Below are 16,095 nucleotides of genomic sequence, written 5' to 3' on the forward strand. Positions count from 1 at the left end.
CATCTTGCTAATGAAGTGTCACTAAATGTTTTCAATTCATAAGGGGTGGTGGTGCACTGGGCAATCAAAGGGCTGATGGCATGAGTCCCATTGTGCTTTGTTGCAGGCTCCCACCATCCCATATCTGGGCACCTTTTTAACGGACCTAATCATGCTGGACACAGCACTACCAGATTTTGTGGAGGTGAGCATCTTGGGGAATAAGAAGTGGCACGAGAACATCCCTTGTCCTCTTTGGGGTGGCTGAGCATCCTCTGACGAAATGCAAATGACTTCCTGTAGATCCCTGGCCATTTGGGTTGGGCAGGTGTTTCAGATCCACCTCTTTGGGGTGGTTCGGGAGTCACATAACTCAGTTTGTTCAGTGAATGAAGCCTTTGTCTCCTCCTTTGGGGTTTCCAGTACTTTTTACCTGGGGGTACTCAAGGGTAAGGGAGTACTGCCACTCCCCCTCCATTAAAAGTGTGTGACACTTACTGTAACAACTTCATGGTGCGTACCGGCACCTTTTTTTCAAAAGGCTTTTCAAATGCTGGCAGCCACATGGGGCAGAAGTTTTCAACCTTTTTGAGTCCGCGGCTCCCTTGACCAACTCCATTCTTTCTGCGGCACCCCTGTGGGGCTCAGGAGCCCAGTTCTGCCACCCCTTACCTGCAGAGCTGGCAGCCTCTCACCCCTTTTCAAACACCCTCCCTTGTGGAGTGTTCCTTCATCCTCCTCGCCTCTCTCCTTGGGAGTCCTCAGGGCAGCTGCTGCTTCCGCCCCTGGTCTCTGAGCTGTGCCCCTTGCCCCAAAGAGAGGTGTCTCTTTACCCTGCCCCATAGGGGCCTGGGAAGCACCTCCTGGCCAGCCCTAGAGGGACCATTCGCCTGGGGAGCTTGTAGCCAGGGCCGCTGCAACAAACAACTGTGCAAGCCTTTGGGAGGCAGAGAAGCGAGAGGGCATCAGAGGAGGGAGGGAAGGAAAGAGCTACGGAGGTCAGTGTTGCCAGCTGCACCCTCGACCATCATTCAAGGCACCCCTGTTTGAAAACCACTGAGGTAGGGTGGTTCAAACAGCGCCGCAGTATGGTTGGTGTGTCCTAGTGTTGCTCACAATCCCTGTCTTATTTTTCAATCCCACAGAGCAACCTCATTAACTTTGAGAAGAGGCGCAAGGTAAATCCAAGATGGGAATGCTGGGGGTGGGTGGGTGGGATTCTGCATTTCTTAGCTCAGTGCCCAGAGCTGGGAATGGAAGGGAATGATCGGATGGGGAACTGGGCTGAAGATCACTGCCTTTCAAACCACAGGAACTGCGAAATGTCTCTCTCTCTCTCTCTCTCTCTCTCTCTCTCTCTCTCTCTCTCTCTCTCTCTCTCTCTCTCTCTCTCCCCCCCCCCCCCCCCCAGGAAGCAGTGATCCTCTCCTGGATCTGCCAGCTGCAGGATTCATGTCAAGAGTACAATCTTTGCCCAAACCCATCCTTCCGTCTTGCCTTTCACCACCAGCAGCAGCTCTCTGAGGAGCAGAGGTAGGCAAAGGTGTTGGGTTCTCTGCCAAGGAAGAGAATGATTGATAGTGGGTGGCAGCCAACTAAATGACTACTGCTTGTGCAATAGGACTTTCCCTATTTCCCTCTTGCTGATCTGCTCTGGAGGATTGCACAAGTTGTTCCAGTTGTACAAAGTGCTACTTACTCCTACAGTGAATACAACCTAGGGGCTCTTGTTGTTGAAAGTCTATAGTTAGGAGTATTATCACTTGTACCACTTCAGAGTTCAATCGGAGCATCTTAAGCTAAAGCCAAAAGTCCACATTACGAGTGTACTTGGAGTTGATCCCTTTCTCCTCCCCCATTCCATTAAAAGTAACTTTGCGCAGCCCTTTGCTGGATCATGACCACTGTATGTGGAGATTGAGTTAATTGTTTCCTCCCTGGACCATTTCGCTGTTTACTGTAAATAGCATCTTTGGGCAGAGGAGGTGTGTTTTTTAATGGGAAAACGCTATGAGGAAGGAAGGGTTAACTCCCTCATCTCCACACACTGTGTTCCCAGTCCAGACCAGAGCCACAGTGCAGCTGCTTCTACTGGAAAAGAAAGTTTCCAGTTCTAAGCAAGTTTGTAAAAACGTGTATTTAACATAGAGTCTATTTGGTCCTGTGGGTTTTATATGGGGAGCTAAATTATTGATTGATTGATTGATTGATTGCATTTATATCTCACCTTTTTCTCCAAGAGGTAGTGACTGGTGAGCTTCAAAGCCGAGTGGGGATTTGAACCCTGGTCTCCCATATCCTAGTCAGACACTCTAACCACTGCACCACACTGGCTCCTGGTATCTCCATGGTGACAGAGTGGGATAGGGAATGTCACATATCTCCGACCTATAGCAAAACTGTTTTCCCACCAGGATAGCAACTCTTCACTTCTCAGATACCTAAAAATGCACAGGGAATGTGCACCCGTCCTGCCCTCCCTAGGCGCCCAAGCTCAAGAGCAAGAACAATCTCCCATCTAAATCCATTCCCCGAAAGTTCACACTGTGGGCTACACAGCTAATTATTCATTTATTATTATGCATTTATTTATGCCCTGCCTTCTTCCCTGATGGGACTCAAGGCAGCTTACAGATAAAAATAAGAACCACTAAGAACAGGCATCCCCAAACTGCGGCCCTCCAAATGTTTTGGCCTACAACTCCCATGATCCCTAGCTAACAGGACCAGTGGTCGGGGAAGATGGGAATTGTAGTCCAAAACATCTGGAGGGCCGAAGTTTGGGGATGCCTGACTAAGAACAAAGAAAAAAAACTACACACACACACACACACACACCTCGCATACCAATAATTACAATTATAAACAGCATGGCAACAATCCTTTCCTTAAAAGCACTCAGCTCCCAACAAAGGTCTTCACCAGCTGACAGGAGGATGACAAGGAGGGAGCCAGCCTGGCTTTTCCAGGGAGGGAGTTGTCTGGAGGCAGCCACCACCGAGAAGGCCCTCTCCCATGTCCCCACCAAGCGTGCCTGAGAGGGTGGCGGGACCAAGAGAAGCTAAAAGGATAGGAAGAGAGGAAGACAACTTTTTTTCTGGCCTTCCTGCAGTCGTCCCCCCCCCAAAAAAAAACCAGGCTGTGTAACTGTGAGGGTGGCACAAGGCATATGCCAAGGGAAAGAGCCAAGCAGGTCCTTTTTGAGAAATTACAGGGCAGCAGGGTGTCAGAAGGGACAGTGGAACAGAGAAACACCAACAGAGAAGAATGGGAGGCCATGCTTGGGTGGATATATACCCCATGCTTCTACTCTCCTCCCTCTGCAGCTACCGGATTTCCCGTGTGATTGAGCCACCAGCTGACTCCTGTCCCAACTCGCCGAAGCTGCACCGCAGCCTGACCAAGCGCTTCAGTTCGTAAGTCAGCCTTCTGGTTCCGTGAGGGGGCACATTTCCTGTGCCTGCTCCTTGGGGACGCCCCGTCCCATTTTGCCACCCAAGGCAAGATGGGAAGGTGCTCCCTCCTGCCGAAGCCTCGCTTGCCAGGGTCACATGGGATTCTACTGCCCGAGGCAGGTGCTTCAGTCCACCTCATGGGCGGGCTGGCCCCTCTGCTCTTTCCCTGCCTTTTTCTCTTGCGTGCCCCCCTGCTCCTCCCCTGCCATGCTTGGGACAAGCTTCCCTTCTGTCCAATGACCTCCGGCCTCCTGGAGAACCCTGTGCTGTTTATTTGAGGCAGAGCAAGTGAAGATGGAGAGGTTGGGCATTGCCTCCCACTAGGCCTGGTCTGCCTCCGAAAAAATCACATGCCCTGGCATGATTACACTTTTGCAGTTGGGCCACCCTTGGATTAAAAACCAGCTTGCCAGCGTTCTTGGCTGAGGTTCCCCATTCCTGATCTAGAAGAATGGCTGCTTTACCTAAGGGAAGGGATTACTCACCTCCCTCCTCATAGTAGCTATGTTTTTCTGACAAGGTTATTGCATCTTCAAAAACAGCTGTCAGGCAGACAAATCTTTGCCTGGCCTACAGGTACACCGCTGCATTCCCTCCAAGTGTCCTGATTTTCCAGGAACAGTCCTATAATTATGAAAGCCATCATGACTTCTGATTTGATCCTACATTTTCTTTTTGTAAATCTTCCAAAGAATAAAATAAAGTAAAATAAAATAGAGATTAATGAGTTTTCCCAGGGCAGCAGATAGTGTGTGCCCTGTTGGTGTGGTATTGATAGCACTTGCCCTTCTTCTCATAAGAAATGCTTTTGGTGTGGGGGAGACGACTAAAAATGGGGAATCGAGAACGGTCTGTTGCGGGCAGTGAGAACTGTCCCTATTTTCATCTGAGGAACGTTGGAGGGGTATGCTGTTGGAGAAAGCATCGCCTGCTCAATTCCCCTTCACTGCATGTCCTAGGAGTCCCACGTAAAAAGAAAAATAAAAGTTGGCAACCTGATTTTTCCCAAGAGTTCGGAGTACTCAAGTTGAGAGGCAGTGCAATGGCTGAAGCCGCACCGTGAGTGTATGGCAATGGATGGATCTGCTGGTCTCCATGCCAGCCCAAGATTTGCATTATTATTATTATTATTATTATTATTATTATTATTATTATTATTATGCCCAGTGTCATGTGTCTTGGTGACAATGATGCCCCCACACCCGAGTAACTGCCTCTGTTCTTCCTTTGCAGACTTCTTCTAGGCTCAGAAGCTTCTGCTGCTGCTCCAAGCCCTGAGAAGCCCGGAATCTCACCGCTGGGCTCCTACAGCAGCCTTTCCTCTGAAGATATGCCTAGCACCCCTTGTTCACCAACTCGGGGACTCCCCACTAGCAAGGTAGCTTATTTTTCTTTATATAATAACAACAACAACAACAACAACAACAACAACAACAACAACAACAACAACAACAACTCTGGGCGGCTTCCAACAAAACATTAAAATACAGAAATCAAACATTAAAAGCTTCCCTAAACAGGGCTGCCTTGAGATGCCTTCTAAAGGTCTGGTAATTGTTGTTCTCTTTGACCTCTGGTGGGAGGGCATTCCACAGGGTGGGCGCCACTACCGAGAAGGCCCTCTGCCTGGTTCCCTGTAACTTGGCTTCTCGTAGCGAGGGAACCGCCAGAAGACCCTCGGCGCTGGACCTCAGTATCCGGGCAGAACAATGGGGGTGGAGATGCTCCTTCAGTTATGCTACTACTACTAATAATAATTTATTATTTATACCCTGCCCATCTGGCTGGGCTTCCCCTGCCACTCTGGGCGGCTTCCAACAAACATTAAAATACATCAAATATCACAGATTAAAAACTTCCCTAAACAGGGATGCCTTTAGGTATTTTCTAAATGTCAGGTAGTTGTTTATCTCTCTGACCTCTGATGGGAGGGTGTTCCACAGGGCGGGTGCCACTACTGAGAAGGCCCTCTGCCTGGTTCCCTGTAGCTTTGCTTCTCGCAGTGAGGGAACCGCCAGAAGGCCCTCGGCACTGGGCCTCAGTGTCCGGGCAGAACGATGGGGGTGGAGACGCTCCTTCAGGTATACTGAGACAAGGCCGTTTAGGGCTTTAAAGGTCAGCACCAACACTTTGAATTGTACGTACTGGGAGCCAATGTAGATCTTTCAAGACCGGTGTTATGTTGTCTCGGTGGCCACTCCCAGTCACCAGTCTAGCTGCCGCATTCTGGATTAGTTGTAGTTTCTGGGTCACCTTCAAGGGTAGCCCCACGTAGAGCGCATTGCAGTAGTCCAAGCGAGAGATAACCAGAGCATGCACCACTCTGGCCCATTCTTTTGGTCCCTGAAACAACTCACAATCTTAGAATATCTCGTTATGTGACCGAGACAACTAAGCAGGGTGTAACATAAAATGCAGAAATCTGTATGTTGCTATAAAACAGAAGGGGAGCAAAAAAACATCATAAACCAAATGCTTGTCAAAATAAAACAGCCGTGACAGAGCATCTGGAAAGGGGGCAGCAGAGCCTCTTTGGGGAGGGGGCTCCACGGCCTGGGTGCCCACACCCAAAAGGCCTGCACTTGTGTTACTGCCAGTTGCACCCGTGATGGTGGTGAAATATAGAGGAGAGCAAGGGGCAGCGGCAGAAGGCAAATTCTCTTGGGGATTCGTAATGCAGTCGCCACAAAGAGTGCAAAGAGACGACATCGGTGTGGTAGGCTGATTTCATTTCTAGCCAAAAATGAGCCTATCAAAACAACACATGTCAAAGGAAAAGATATTAAAAGCTATCATTATAATACAAGAATGGTGTACCTTGTGTTACGGACGGGATCCGTTCCGGAGGCCCGTCCATAACGGGAAAAGCCCGCAACGTGAAAAGCATCGTGTCTGCGCAGGTGCGCGGCGCGGTTTGGTACTTCTGCGCAGGCACGAGCAGCGAAACCCAGAAGTAATCCATTCCAGTACTTCTGGCTTGCTGCGGGACGCATGACGAAAGCATGCCACCTGAAGTGGGCGCAACATGAGGTACGACTGTAATGATTTACCAGTCATTTTTTACACCTGTGGCTGAAAAAATGGTATGCTTGACCAATAAAGACAATATTTAGGGAAGTCTCCGTCCCACTCTCCCACCCCCACCCCCACTTCAGCAATATAAAATGTTAGGGTGCATCCTGGTGCAAGTTCACGCCACCCAACTTTTGAGAGCTGAAACTAGGGTGTGCATCTTCTGGGATGTGCTCCCAGGCAAGTCATATGACCCGTGCTTCACTCTCGCCCAGATAAAGTGTTGTTGTTTTCTTTGAGGGGGGGAGGAGTGAGAGCGCAGCACCCAAAACGGCCTCTGTGCTCTCGTGCAAAAAATGGGATGTCCAGGGCACTTGGTAGGTATTCAAGCTTGCATCAAATGCCCTTGAAGGAGCCACTGATTAGTACAGTACAGTACTTCACTTCTAGGGTGTTTAGAATCTAAACAGACATAGTGAGATTCTCATCTCTGACACCTGGGAAAAGCAGATCTCTAGATATATGTATTTTGTAAATAAATACCTTTTCAATGTGTCGTGGGGGGCGGGTATTGGTTTGTTTTGCATGTTCGATTTGTATTTTTATGCTGTGAACCGCCCTGTGGATCTTAGGATGAAAGGCAGTGTACAATTTTAATGGATAGATAGACAGACAGATAGATAGGGAGCCCGGAAGACAGCACACCTCCCATGACATTCTGTTTCCTCCACACCTATCACCCCCACTCATCTCCTCCACCTCCGGGGAGTAGCAGGAATCATTCTATAGGCTGTGCCTTCCAAAGGCTGCTTGGAGTGTTCTGAGGTCTGTTTTTATTCTTGAGTCTTCCCCTCTTGTTTATGGGAGCTTATTTTGATATTGTTGGATAGGCCGGCCCTGAAGAGCAGCCATGCTTTCACCTTTGGTCACCAAAAGTTGTTGACCCACAACTCCCACAGCTGCCAAGTATCCTGTATTTCCCGGGAAACCCCAGGTTTTGATTACCGTTTCCTGGAGGTCTCCCGTTCCAGCTCCTCTCCCGTTAATTTCCCTTATTTTTGTTCCTGTCGTCGGCCATTTTTCTGGTGCCGCTTTGCCCATCTATGGGTACCAGAAAATGGCCGGCGCCGGAAGTCGCATCTACGGAAGTGCATAGACGCACCTTCCGGTGTCACTTTGCCCATCTATGGGCACCGAAAATGGCCGACGCTGGCACCAGAAGTCGTGTCTACGCACTTCCGGACATGCGTAGGTGCAACTTCCGGCGCCGGCCATTTTCGGTGCCCATAGATGGGCAAAGCAACACCGGAAGTTGCGTCCATGCAACTTCCAGTGTCGCGCGGCTGCCGATCCTGGATTTCTCCATGGGGTACTTAGCCACAGAGCTACGGTAGTGGTCAGGGTTGATGGGAGTTGTCATCCAACAACATCTGGGAACCCAGGGGAGAGCCAGCTTTCATTTAGCATCGATGCACATATCAGCGTTGTATCAGCAAGCGATACATTCTGAGCGAGATGGTGTTTTTTTATTAGATTTTACATAGGAAAAAAAAGAAAAGAAAAAATAATACAAAAAAAGAGAAAAACAAGGAAAAAAATATAAAAGGATATAAAAAAGATACGAAAATACAAAATACAAAAAAGACAATGTATATCACCTCTTACTTCTTCTAATATCTTCACTTCCCCTTCTTACAATCCTTGTTTATAATTTACTCTTATCATTTCTACATCTCATCTAGACATCATAAAATTACATCTTATATCTCATTTCGTAGCCTTATTCTTGAATCATTCTTATTCATTACATATAGGAATGTGAAGAAAAAATACAAAGAAAGAAAAAACCCATATTAAAAATAAAAAGGCATATAGCATTATCCTATTCTCCCATTTCTGATCTAAATATTTCGGACTTCCTCATTTCCCCTTCTTGAGTTCCTTACCAGTTACTAATTATTGCAGTTTCTAAATCTAAAATTACCTTATTTCTTCCAATTTATAACTCTTTTTTTCTTAATCATTTACCCAAACTTACTTCTCTTTACCTTTATTACCTAATATTCTTTAACCTTTTACCCAAAAATATTCATAATTAATTTCCAAAATCTTCTTCCCTTTCATGCCACCCTAAAAACTAGATCTCCCCCCTTTCCTTGGAATCGGTGTCTCCAGAGATTACAGCCAGCACCTTATTGCATTCTGAGTTCAGACCGTGTTTAATCCACCCATAAAAATCATCTCAATTCCTCCTCACCCCACTCCTGTTCTGTCACATTCTAAATTTTGCTCACCCCTTTCTCTCCCCTGCTGTATTCCCAACATTTTATCCTCAATCTCTTTCAGCCCCCCACCTACTTCCTTCTCCCCCTCTCTCACTGGGGTAACAACCTTTTTATTTTTCCCCTTTTGGGGGGGCTTTTGAATCGAGTCCCTTTGCTGTTCTACCCCTCCCACTGGTGAAACAATGATTTCTTCTCCATCCCTTCCCTGTTCCACCCCTCCCACCAGTGGAACAGTGATTTCTTCCTCTTCTGTCTCATAAATCAGTTCTTTTGAGTCAGCAAACTTCTCTCCTTCAGGATTGCGGTTGTCCTCTGTCATTTCCGGAGTTTTCCCCATAGTCAAGTCACAGCATGTGTCTTCTTCTAGTCCATCCCCTGGTCTTTCTTCATCTTCTCCCTCTTCTTCCTCTCTAAGTTCATGTGAATCATCTAGTTGAAAATTCTTTTCTAGCTTCCGGGTTCAGCGCCAGCGTCGATCGGCGGGGTTTCGTCTCGTCTCCGAGACGGCCCGTCTCTGCTAGGAGTGGGGAGGGCAGCGAGAGCAACGCTGCGCCCCTTAGAACCTCGGGAAGGGCGTCCCGAGGGCAATTTGCTCGGCACAGACCCAATCCGGACTCCCCAACTCTTCGGTTAGCTCTAATAAGAGCTCCGGAGCGAGGAGGGTAGAAGTCGCGGGGGCCATTTTGAGCGGCAACGTTATTCTAGCAGGGAGAAGCTTCAAGCCGAAGGCGGAGAGCGCTGGATTCTTCCGAAAATAAAACGATTGGAAAAGACTGTAAGTAACCTCACGATTTGGATTATAAAACAATTTGGTCTGGGAGAGAGGGGAGAAAAGAGGAAGCCACCCCCCCCCCACGGCAACAAAGAGACAGTAAATAGAAACCCGAAGCCATAAACAGAAGATTTGTAATTCAAAAGGATCCCTCAAAGGCATCAAAGAGAATATCCCCTTTGATGCAGGGTGAAAAGGGGAGAGAGACTGTGGTTTATGACTGCCCTGCAGCAATGAGGTAAAGCCTAAGAAAAACCTTTCTTTCCCTCGGGAGCCGGCAGCCCAGGCAATCCAGTGAGTTGATCAGGATTTATAAGTCAATTTTTACTTCACTTTGTATTTCTGGACTTTGTGGAATTTCTTTTTTGGCTTAAGTGCTTGTGAAATGTGAGTTCGAACTTTATTGTCAACAAGACTTGAAGAATGCAGCCAGCTTGTTAAAATGGAGTCGAGAAAATAAACTGTGATCATATTCCACCCCACGTGATAAGTTTTGACCTTGGCAGGACTGAAATATGTCAACAAAAAAGTGTTCCCCTGAGTTCCAGCGGTCTGTTTTGACCTTAATGTGGGAAACAAGAATAGAGTTATGTCAAGAGGAGACACGACGACAGGAGTTACAGCAGAAATTTCAGGAGGTGATGGCGGAATATGATTTTCTAGGAGATGAAGCTTTTGACACTGAAAAAGAGCAATGTGAGAATGACAATGATGGGGAAGGAAAAGATGAAGATGAGGACTGTGATGATTCAACACAAAATGAAACACACCATGAAAAAAATGATGACTCTACTCTACAAAAAGTTGGATGGAGTGCCCTGCCTTTGAGGGGGGCACGATTGGTATTATTGGAACTCCAGAACGCCCACAGGGAAGAAGGAAAAAATATGCAGAGAAGAGAAGAAATTCAGGGGTCCTGTATGGTGACCTGGATGGCAAGAGACTGTAAACAGGGGGTGGGGTGAAGGGAAAGTGATGTTGTGATTATAAGGATGGATTAACAGGTTTATAACTGGTCTGCTGATTTTGGAATTTGCTGGATTGGGGGGGGTGGAGCCGGTAATCGGGGATGTAAGGTTAAATTGAGAATAGTTATAGTTTTAAAAGTGAATGGATTTTGGAAAATGTGAAAATATGGAGGCTTATAGAGGGAGAAAAAAAAAATTAGGCACGGGAAGAGAAAATGGGAGTTTGAATTTTCAGTGATTTGAATATTAGATGAAAATGTTAACAATTGATTTATAAGTTGTATAAGATACAAAGGTGTATTTTTATAAAGTAAGAAACTGTTGCAGATGATAAAAAAGGGATGAAAACCGGGGAAGGGGGGGAGGGGAAGCCCATAAAATATGGTTTTTCAACTATGAATGCAAGAAAAATTTTTCTGTTTTGTATTGTTTTTTTCTTTTTCTTTTTTTTCTTCGCCCTTTCTTTTTCCCCTTTTTTTCCTATTTCTATTTTTCTCTTTTTTTGGTATAACAATAGATGGTTGGATGGATGTCCTCCTGCGTACTGCCCTGGTTTGCTGGAGCTCCCTGGTGGCAGGGGGGGGCTTTGGGGTCAGGGGAGGGGGAGGAGGACAGAAATCCAAGCATAAAATGGACCATTTCTGACTGTTCACAAACATGGGATACTTCTGTGGCAGGGGAGGACCCATGTGGGTGGGTAGGAAGGAGGTGGAAAAGGGGTTTAAGTATGTACCGTTTTTTTGTTTTTTTGTATTTTGTAAAATTAATAAAAAGTATGTTAAAAAAAGAAAAAGAAAATTCTTTTCTGTTAGTTCACCAGTCTTTCCATCCAAACTTGTTAGAACACCTTTGCGATTACGCTTACGCATCTCCTCTGTCATTTCCAAAATTGTTGTCAAAATCAAGTCCCACTTTGTGCTGTTGTTCTCACAGTCCAGAACCTTCTCTTCCTTCCTGTTGATGCTTTCCGCCTCCATACTTGTTGCAGAGCAGGAGGTGGTGTTGTTATTGTCCTTATTTTATATTTCCCAAATATAAAAAGATTAAGGTCCCATCTGAACTGGATCCAACCTCTTTCTTTACTTTTTTCTTGTTATTCAGTCTCAAATTCAACACTGAGTAGCCTTTAAAATCTGTTTTTTAAAACTTCTTATTTTGCTTGTCTGTAGCTCTCAGTCTCAGTCTCATACAGACAGGCACATTCTTTCCCATAGTGACGTCATAAAGACGGCTAGCCGGTCCTTCCTTTGACCCGACTCCAAGTTCACAGGGGGGTTTCCCCTTAACAGATCACAGTCTTTTGCAGAGTTCTTAAGCACTTTTTTTCCTTTTTCCTTACTCTGCATCAGGAAAAGGTTTTTTAAAGCAAAATTTCTGAGCTTTCCATGGCTTTACTGCATCGTCCATTACTCAGTTGGGGGGGGGGTGACTTCCCTTTTACGCCTCCTCCCAGCGCCAAATTTCTTAATCCAAATCGAAAATTTGACTTACTTATTCCAGATCTGATCTTTTTAAAGGAAGAATCCACCGCTTGCAGGCTGGAGGCACGGAGCTTTGCTGCGTGGAGGTAACAATGGCGCCCAAAATGGCTCCCGCAACTGCCACTCCGCTGACTCTCGAGGCTCTCACGAGCTTACCAGGCAGCGGAGGAGTCGCCTTGGGGCTCTGCCGGGCTACTTCGCCCCCGGGACGCTCTACCCGGGGTTCTTGTGGGAATCTGTGTGGCCCTCACGGGATTCCCCCCCCCCCCCACGAAGCCAGAAACCTCGGAGGTCGAGGTTTCTGCACCTCATTGCCAGCGCGACAGACCAGAAGTCCCTGAGCGAGATGTTTTGATGGTGTTGTTGGCCAGAGAGGTAATGGAAATGTGGGACGGAAAGTGATGGAGGGAGTCACAACTCACAGATTCATCTCCTGGTCCCTTTTTGATTGTCTTCCCCTCACCAGAATCTGTCTTTATCGCAGCTAAGGCCCTGCCTTCCGCTCGAGCAGCCCCCGCCATCTCCCATCTCCAAGCAAAGAGGGACAGAGTCACGCATTATCCGCGTCAGCATGGATGATGTGCATGGAAATGGCAACCTTTACCGCAGCATTGTGGTGAGTTTGTCCGCCTTTGGGGGTGAAGATTTCCGGCCAGCCGGGGGGGGGGAGCGTATAGAGGCCCTGCACAGTGAGGGCAACAACACTGCTTCAGCAGCATGGGCAAAGTCCCAGAGGAACAGGTAGCGACACAATGGCGGGGCAGGGCAAGGGTCAGATCCACCACCTGAGGCAAACAGTGTCATAGTCCTGTGCTGCCAGCCAGGGAGAAGCCCATGAAGAGGGAGAAGCCCATGAAGCAGGACGCAGTGATAACAGCAAGAACCTTTATTGAACTACTTAACTGGGAAACAGGGGCATAGCAACTGCTTATATACATTCCTGAAAGCCTGGGCCATTCCCGCTCCTAACGTGATTGGCTGTCTAAACTTCCAAGCTGCGAATCACGACTCATAGTTCAAGGGCCACTGGCAAAGGCCCAAATCTTGAAACGTTCTATGATTGGACATCCTGTATTGAATCAGAACACAGGAGCTCAGAATCCTTAGTCCAGACTCAAGCTCAGGCAGACACAAACAATTGAATACATAACAAGGAGTATCTCAGTTCGTGTAGTCAGACGGTCCGGGAGTCAAGAAAGCCGAGGTCACAAGAAGCAAGAAGCAGCTAGATCTGGCCAGGAATGACAAATGTTGTTTCCAGCAACTGCCTGAGGCTGGAAACCCTGCTTAAGAAAGCTGGAGCCAAGCTGGTTCTCATCAGGAGCAAGAAGGCTGATCAGCAGCAGGTGGAGTCACTTCTCCTTCTGCTCCTTCAGGCTGCTGCTCAGCAGGTGAAGCCAACTCCTGGCCCATTACAATTGGCTTCATCCCACCTCATGCGGGTTGGAGCCCAACAAATGCCAAGAAAGCCACAGGTAACCCTCCCCCCATCCCTGGTTTAGCCCGACACTTTTTTGATTCGGCTAGCATTAGGTATGAAGTAGGTTTTCACTACTTCCGTTAATATTCTCCCCTGCCCCTCTCTGAACACCTTCTACGTTGTGTTGCCACGTTGCTGGGCCTCCCCTGTGCCCTCCCCTGCGGCTCATAAGCGGATGACTTTCCCCCGCAGATCACCAGCCAGGATAAGACCACGGCTGTAGTTCAGCGCGCACTGCAGAAGCACAACTTGGAAGGGCACTCGCTGCACAACTACCGGCTCCTGCAGCTGTTGGGAGATGGCCAAGGTGAGGAGAGGGGGATGCAAGGGAGCCGGGTGGAGGGCGCAACATTGTTGGCATCACTCATGTTCTCTCTCTCTCTCTTTATCCTTCAAGAGCTACTGATCCCCGACGGCGCCAATGCCTTCTACGCTATGAACCCCGCTGGCCCCCACGACTTCCTCCTCTGCCACAAGGAAGGAGCCCCCAACTCCATTGGGACAATGCAGCCTGGTAGCAAAACCACGCTCCACGGCACCCACACACGCAAGGACCGTGGCGCCGGAGCTCTCGCTGCCTCTTCATCTTCTTGCAGCTCTCCACACCTAGGCCCTTCTAGCCTGTCCCCACATGGCCCAACATCCCCACAGCTCTGGCTAGCTTCGTGTCTCCTGGCACCCCCATTTCCATCACCTTCCTCCAGACCCACAGGGACACAGCAGCCGCCAAGTGACGCTCCGAGCTCTCCTCCTTCCCCCCTGCCTCTTTCTCACCACTCACCCTTCGGTCCAGCTCTATCCCATGTTGTTCTGCCCTCCTCCTCGCAGAGGCCAAAGACTCCTGCTTCTTCATGCCAGTCGCCCCTTTGCTACTCCTCAGGGGCATCCCGTTGGTCAGGGTCTTTTAGTCACTGTGACATCCCTCGCCTTTCAGCTTCCCAAACTCTAGACGCTCTGAGCAGTCCTGACCTAAAACTGGGCACTCAGGGCCACAGCTAATATAGTCACGAATAGAGACTCCCCCCCTCCATGAGACCACAGGCAAATGGCCAGGATAACTGAGTGCCCCACGAGGAAGCTATGACGTTAATGGATTGGCCACTGTGAGGTTCCATAGCTGTGCCTTCCCCGGCCTCCCCTCAGTAATCCTAGAACTGTAGAGCCAAGAGAGATGGGCTTACAGGCCATCCAGTACAAAACACAGCTGATGTGCAGGTATCCAGGTATGCAGAGTCTTGCCAGCGGAGATCAGAGGTGCCACACGATGCCAGTGTCCTGGTGTTTTGTTTCTTCTCTTTTTGATTTATGACATTTGCCATCAGTGACTTTATTTTTTAAAATATATTTTTTAATTTTGTTTTTTGTTTTTAAGTATAAACATGTAACAGAAAACAATTCCAAATCCAAATATTGAGATTACACTGAATCTCCTGACTTCCCCCCATCGCTTCCAGGGGTCCTAGTAATAACAACTGCAAATCAGTACTTATCCAAATTTTTAATCCTTCTAAATCAGGCATCCCCCAAACTACGGCCCTCCAGATGTTTTGGCCTACAACTCCCATGATCCCTAGCTAACAGGACCACTGGTCGGGGAAGATGGGAATTGTAGTCCAAAACATCTGGAGGGCCGAAGTTTTGGGGATGCCTGTTCTAAATTATCCATACTTTCCATTACTTTACAAGTGTGGTTAAAATAACCTGCTTACAGTGGTCTCGTAAATAAATTATAAACTTTTCTCATTCTTTCTTAAAGTTCTTGTCTTCTTGATTTCTGAGCTACCCAGTTCATTTCGCCATTTCGGCATAGTCCATCATTTTTTTTATTTCAGTATTGACAGAGAGAGGCTATAGAACCCAGCCTCTTGAATTTCCACCCCCCCCCCCAATCTCTCCCACTTCCTCATGCATCACCTCTATGGGTGCTGCTACATGCCCTCTGCCTTTGAGCTCTTTGCTCTCCTACTTTTAAGGCTTGCCGGGTTCTGGGAGATGGAGGGTCTGGAATCCTTCCAATGACAATGTGCCAGCCAGCTGCTGCTGTGGCTCTGCCTGCTCCTACTCTCCCATGATTTCCCTACTTTTCCACTCATCTGCCCCTGAGTTGTGACCATAGCTGCCAAGTCTCCCGTTTTCCCTGGGAAATCCCCGTTTTCCCAGCTGTTCCTAGCTGAAAAAACTGATTTTTTTGTTTTCCCCCGGTTTATTCTGGCGCGGCGGCCATTTTGGAACTGGGCGGAGCATGCTCAGAAGCGACTTTGATGCTGCTCTGCCCAGTTCCAAAATGGCTGCAGTGCGACTTCTGGCGCGGCGGCCATTTTGGAACTGGGCAAAGCAGCATCAAAAGTCACTTCTGAGCATGCTCCGCCCAGTTCCAAAATGGCAGCAGCGCTACTTCCGGTCTGCTATTTCCGGCCTGGTCCCTTATTTCTCTGACAGCAACTTGGCTGGTATGGTTGTGACCTCCCGCAAACCACTGTTGTAAATCTATACAGTCTTCCTCTTCCTCTTCCCTGGAAGGGTCAGGATGGGGAAGCAGTCTCCACCACCACTCCTCCTCCTCTGCAGCAGCCCCTGACACTGGAATTTGCAAAGCAGTCAAGGAAATACTTACCGTATTGGCCTGAATACAAGCCACACCCGCAAATAAGCCGCACCTTTAA

At 48.0% G+C, this 16,095-nt stretch overlaps 1 protein-coding gene across 5 annotated transcripts in view; it reads left to right on the forward strand.

Moving 5' to 3' along the window:
* The window catches only part of RGL3 (ral guanine nucleotide dissociation stimulator like 3), a 41,384-nt gene extending 26,204 nt beyond the window's left edge, over window positions 1–15,180 (forward strand). For 4 of the 5 annotated variants that reach the window (XM_060268685.2, XM_035141290.3, XM_060268687.2 and 1 more), the window contains 8 exons: window positions 107–184; window positions 1,125–1,157; window positions 1,391–1,512; window positions 3,306–3,395; window positions 4,668–4,812; window positions 12,419–12,568; window positions 13,625–13,739; window positions 13,830–15,180. In XM_060268685.2, coding sequence (XP_060124668.2) covers window positions 107–184; window positions 1,125–1,157; window positions 1,391–1,512; window positions 3,306–3,395; window positions 4,668–4,812; window positions 12,419–12,568; window positions 13,625–13,739; window positions 13,830–14,431 — 1,335 coding nt within the window. In that variant the 3' untranslated portion in view covers window positions 14,432–15,180. The remainder of the gene's footprint in view (window positions 1–106; window positions 185–1,124; window positions 1,158–1,390; window positions 1,513–3,305; window positions 3,396–4,667; window positions 4,813–12,418; window positions 12,569–13,624; window positions 13,740–13,829) is intronic. The other variant, XM_060268686.2, reaches the window with a different exon arrangement.
* Window positions 15,181–16,095: the final 915 nt, after the last annotated feature.

Source organism: Zootoca vivipara, chromosome 15 (assembly GCF_965207765.1).
Source record: "Zootoca vivipara chromosome 15, rZooViv2.hap1.1, whole genome shotgun sequence".
NCBI lineage: Eukaryota > Metazoa > Chordata > Lepidosauria > Squamata > Lacertidae > Zootoca > Zootoca vivipara.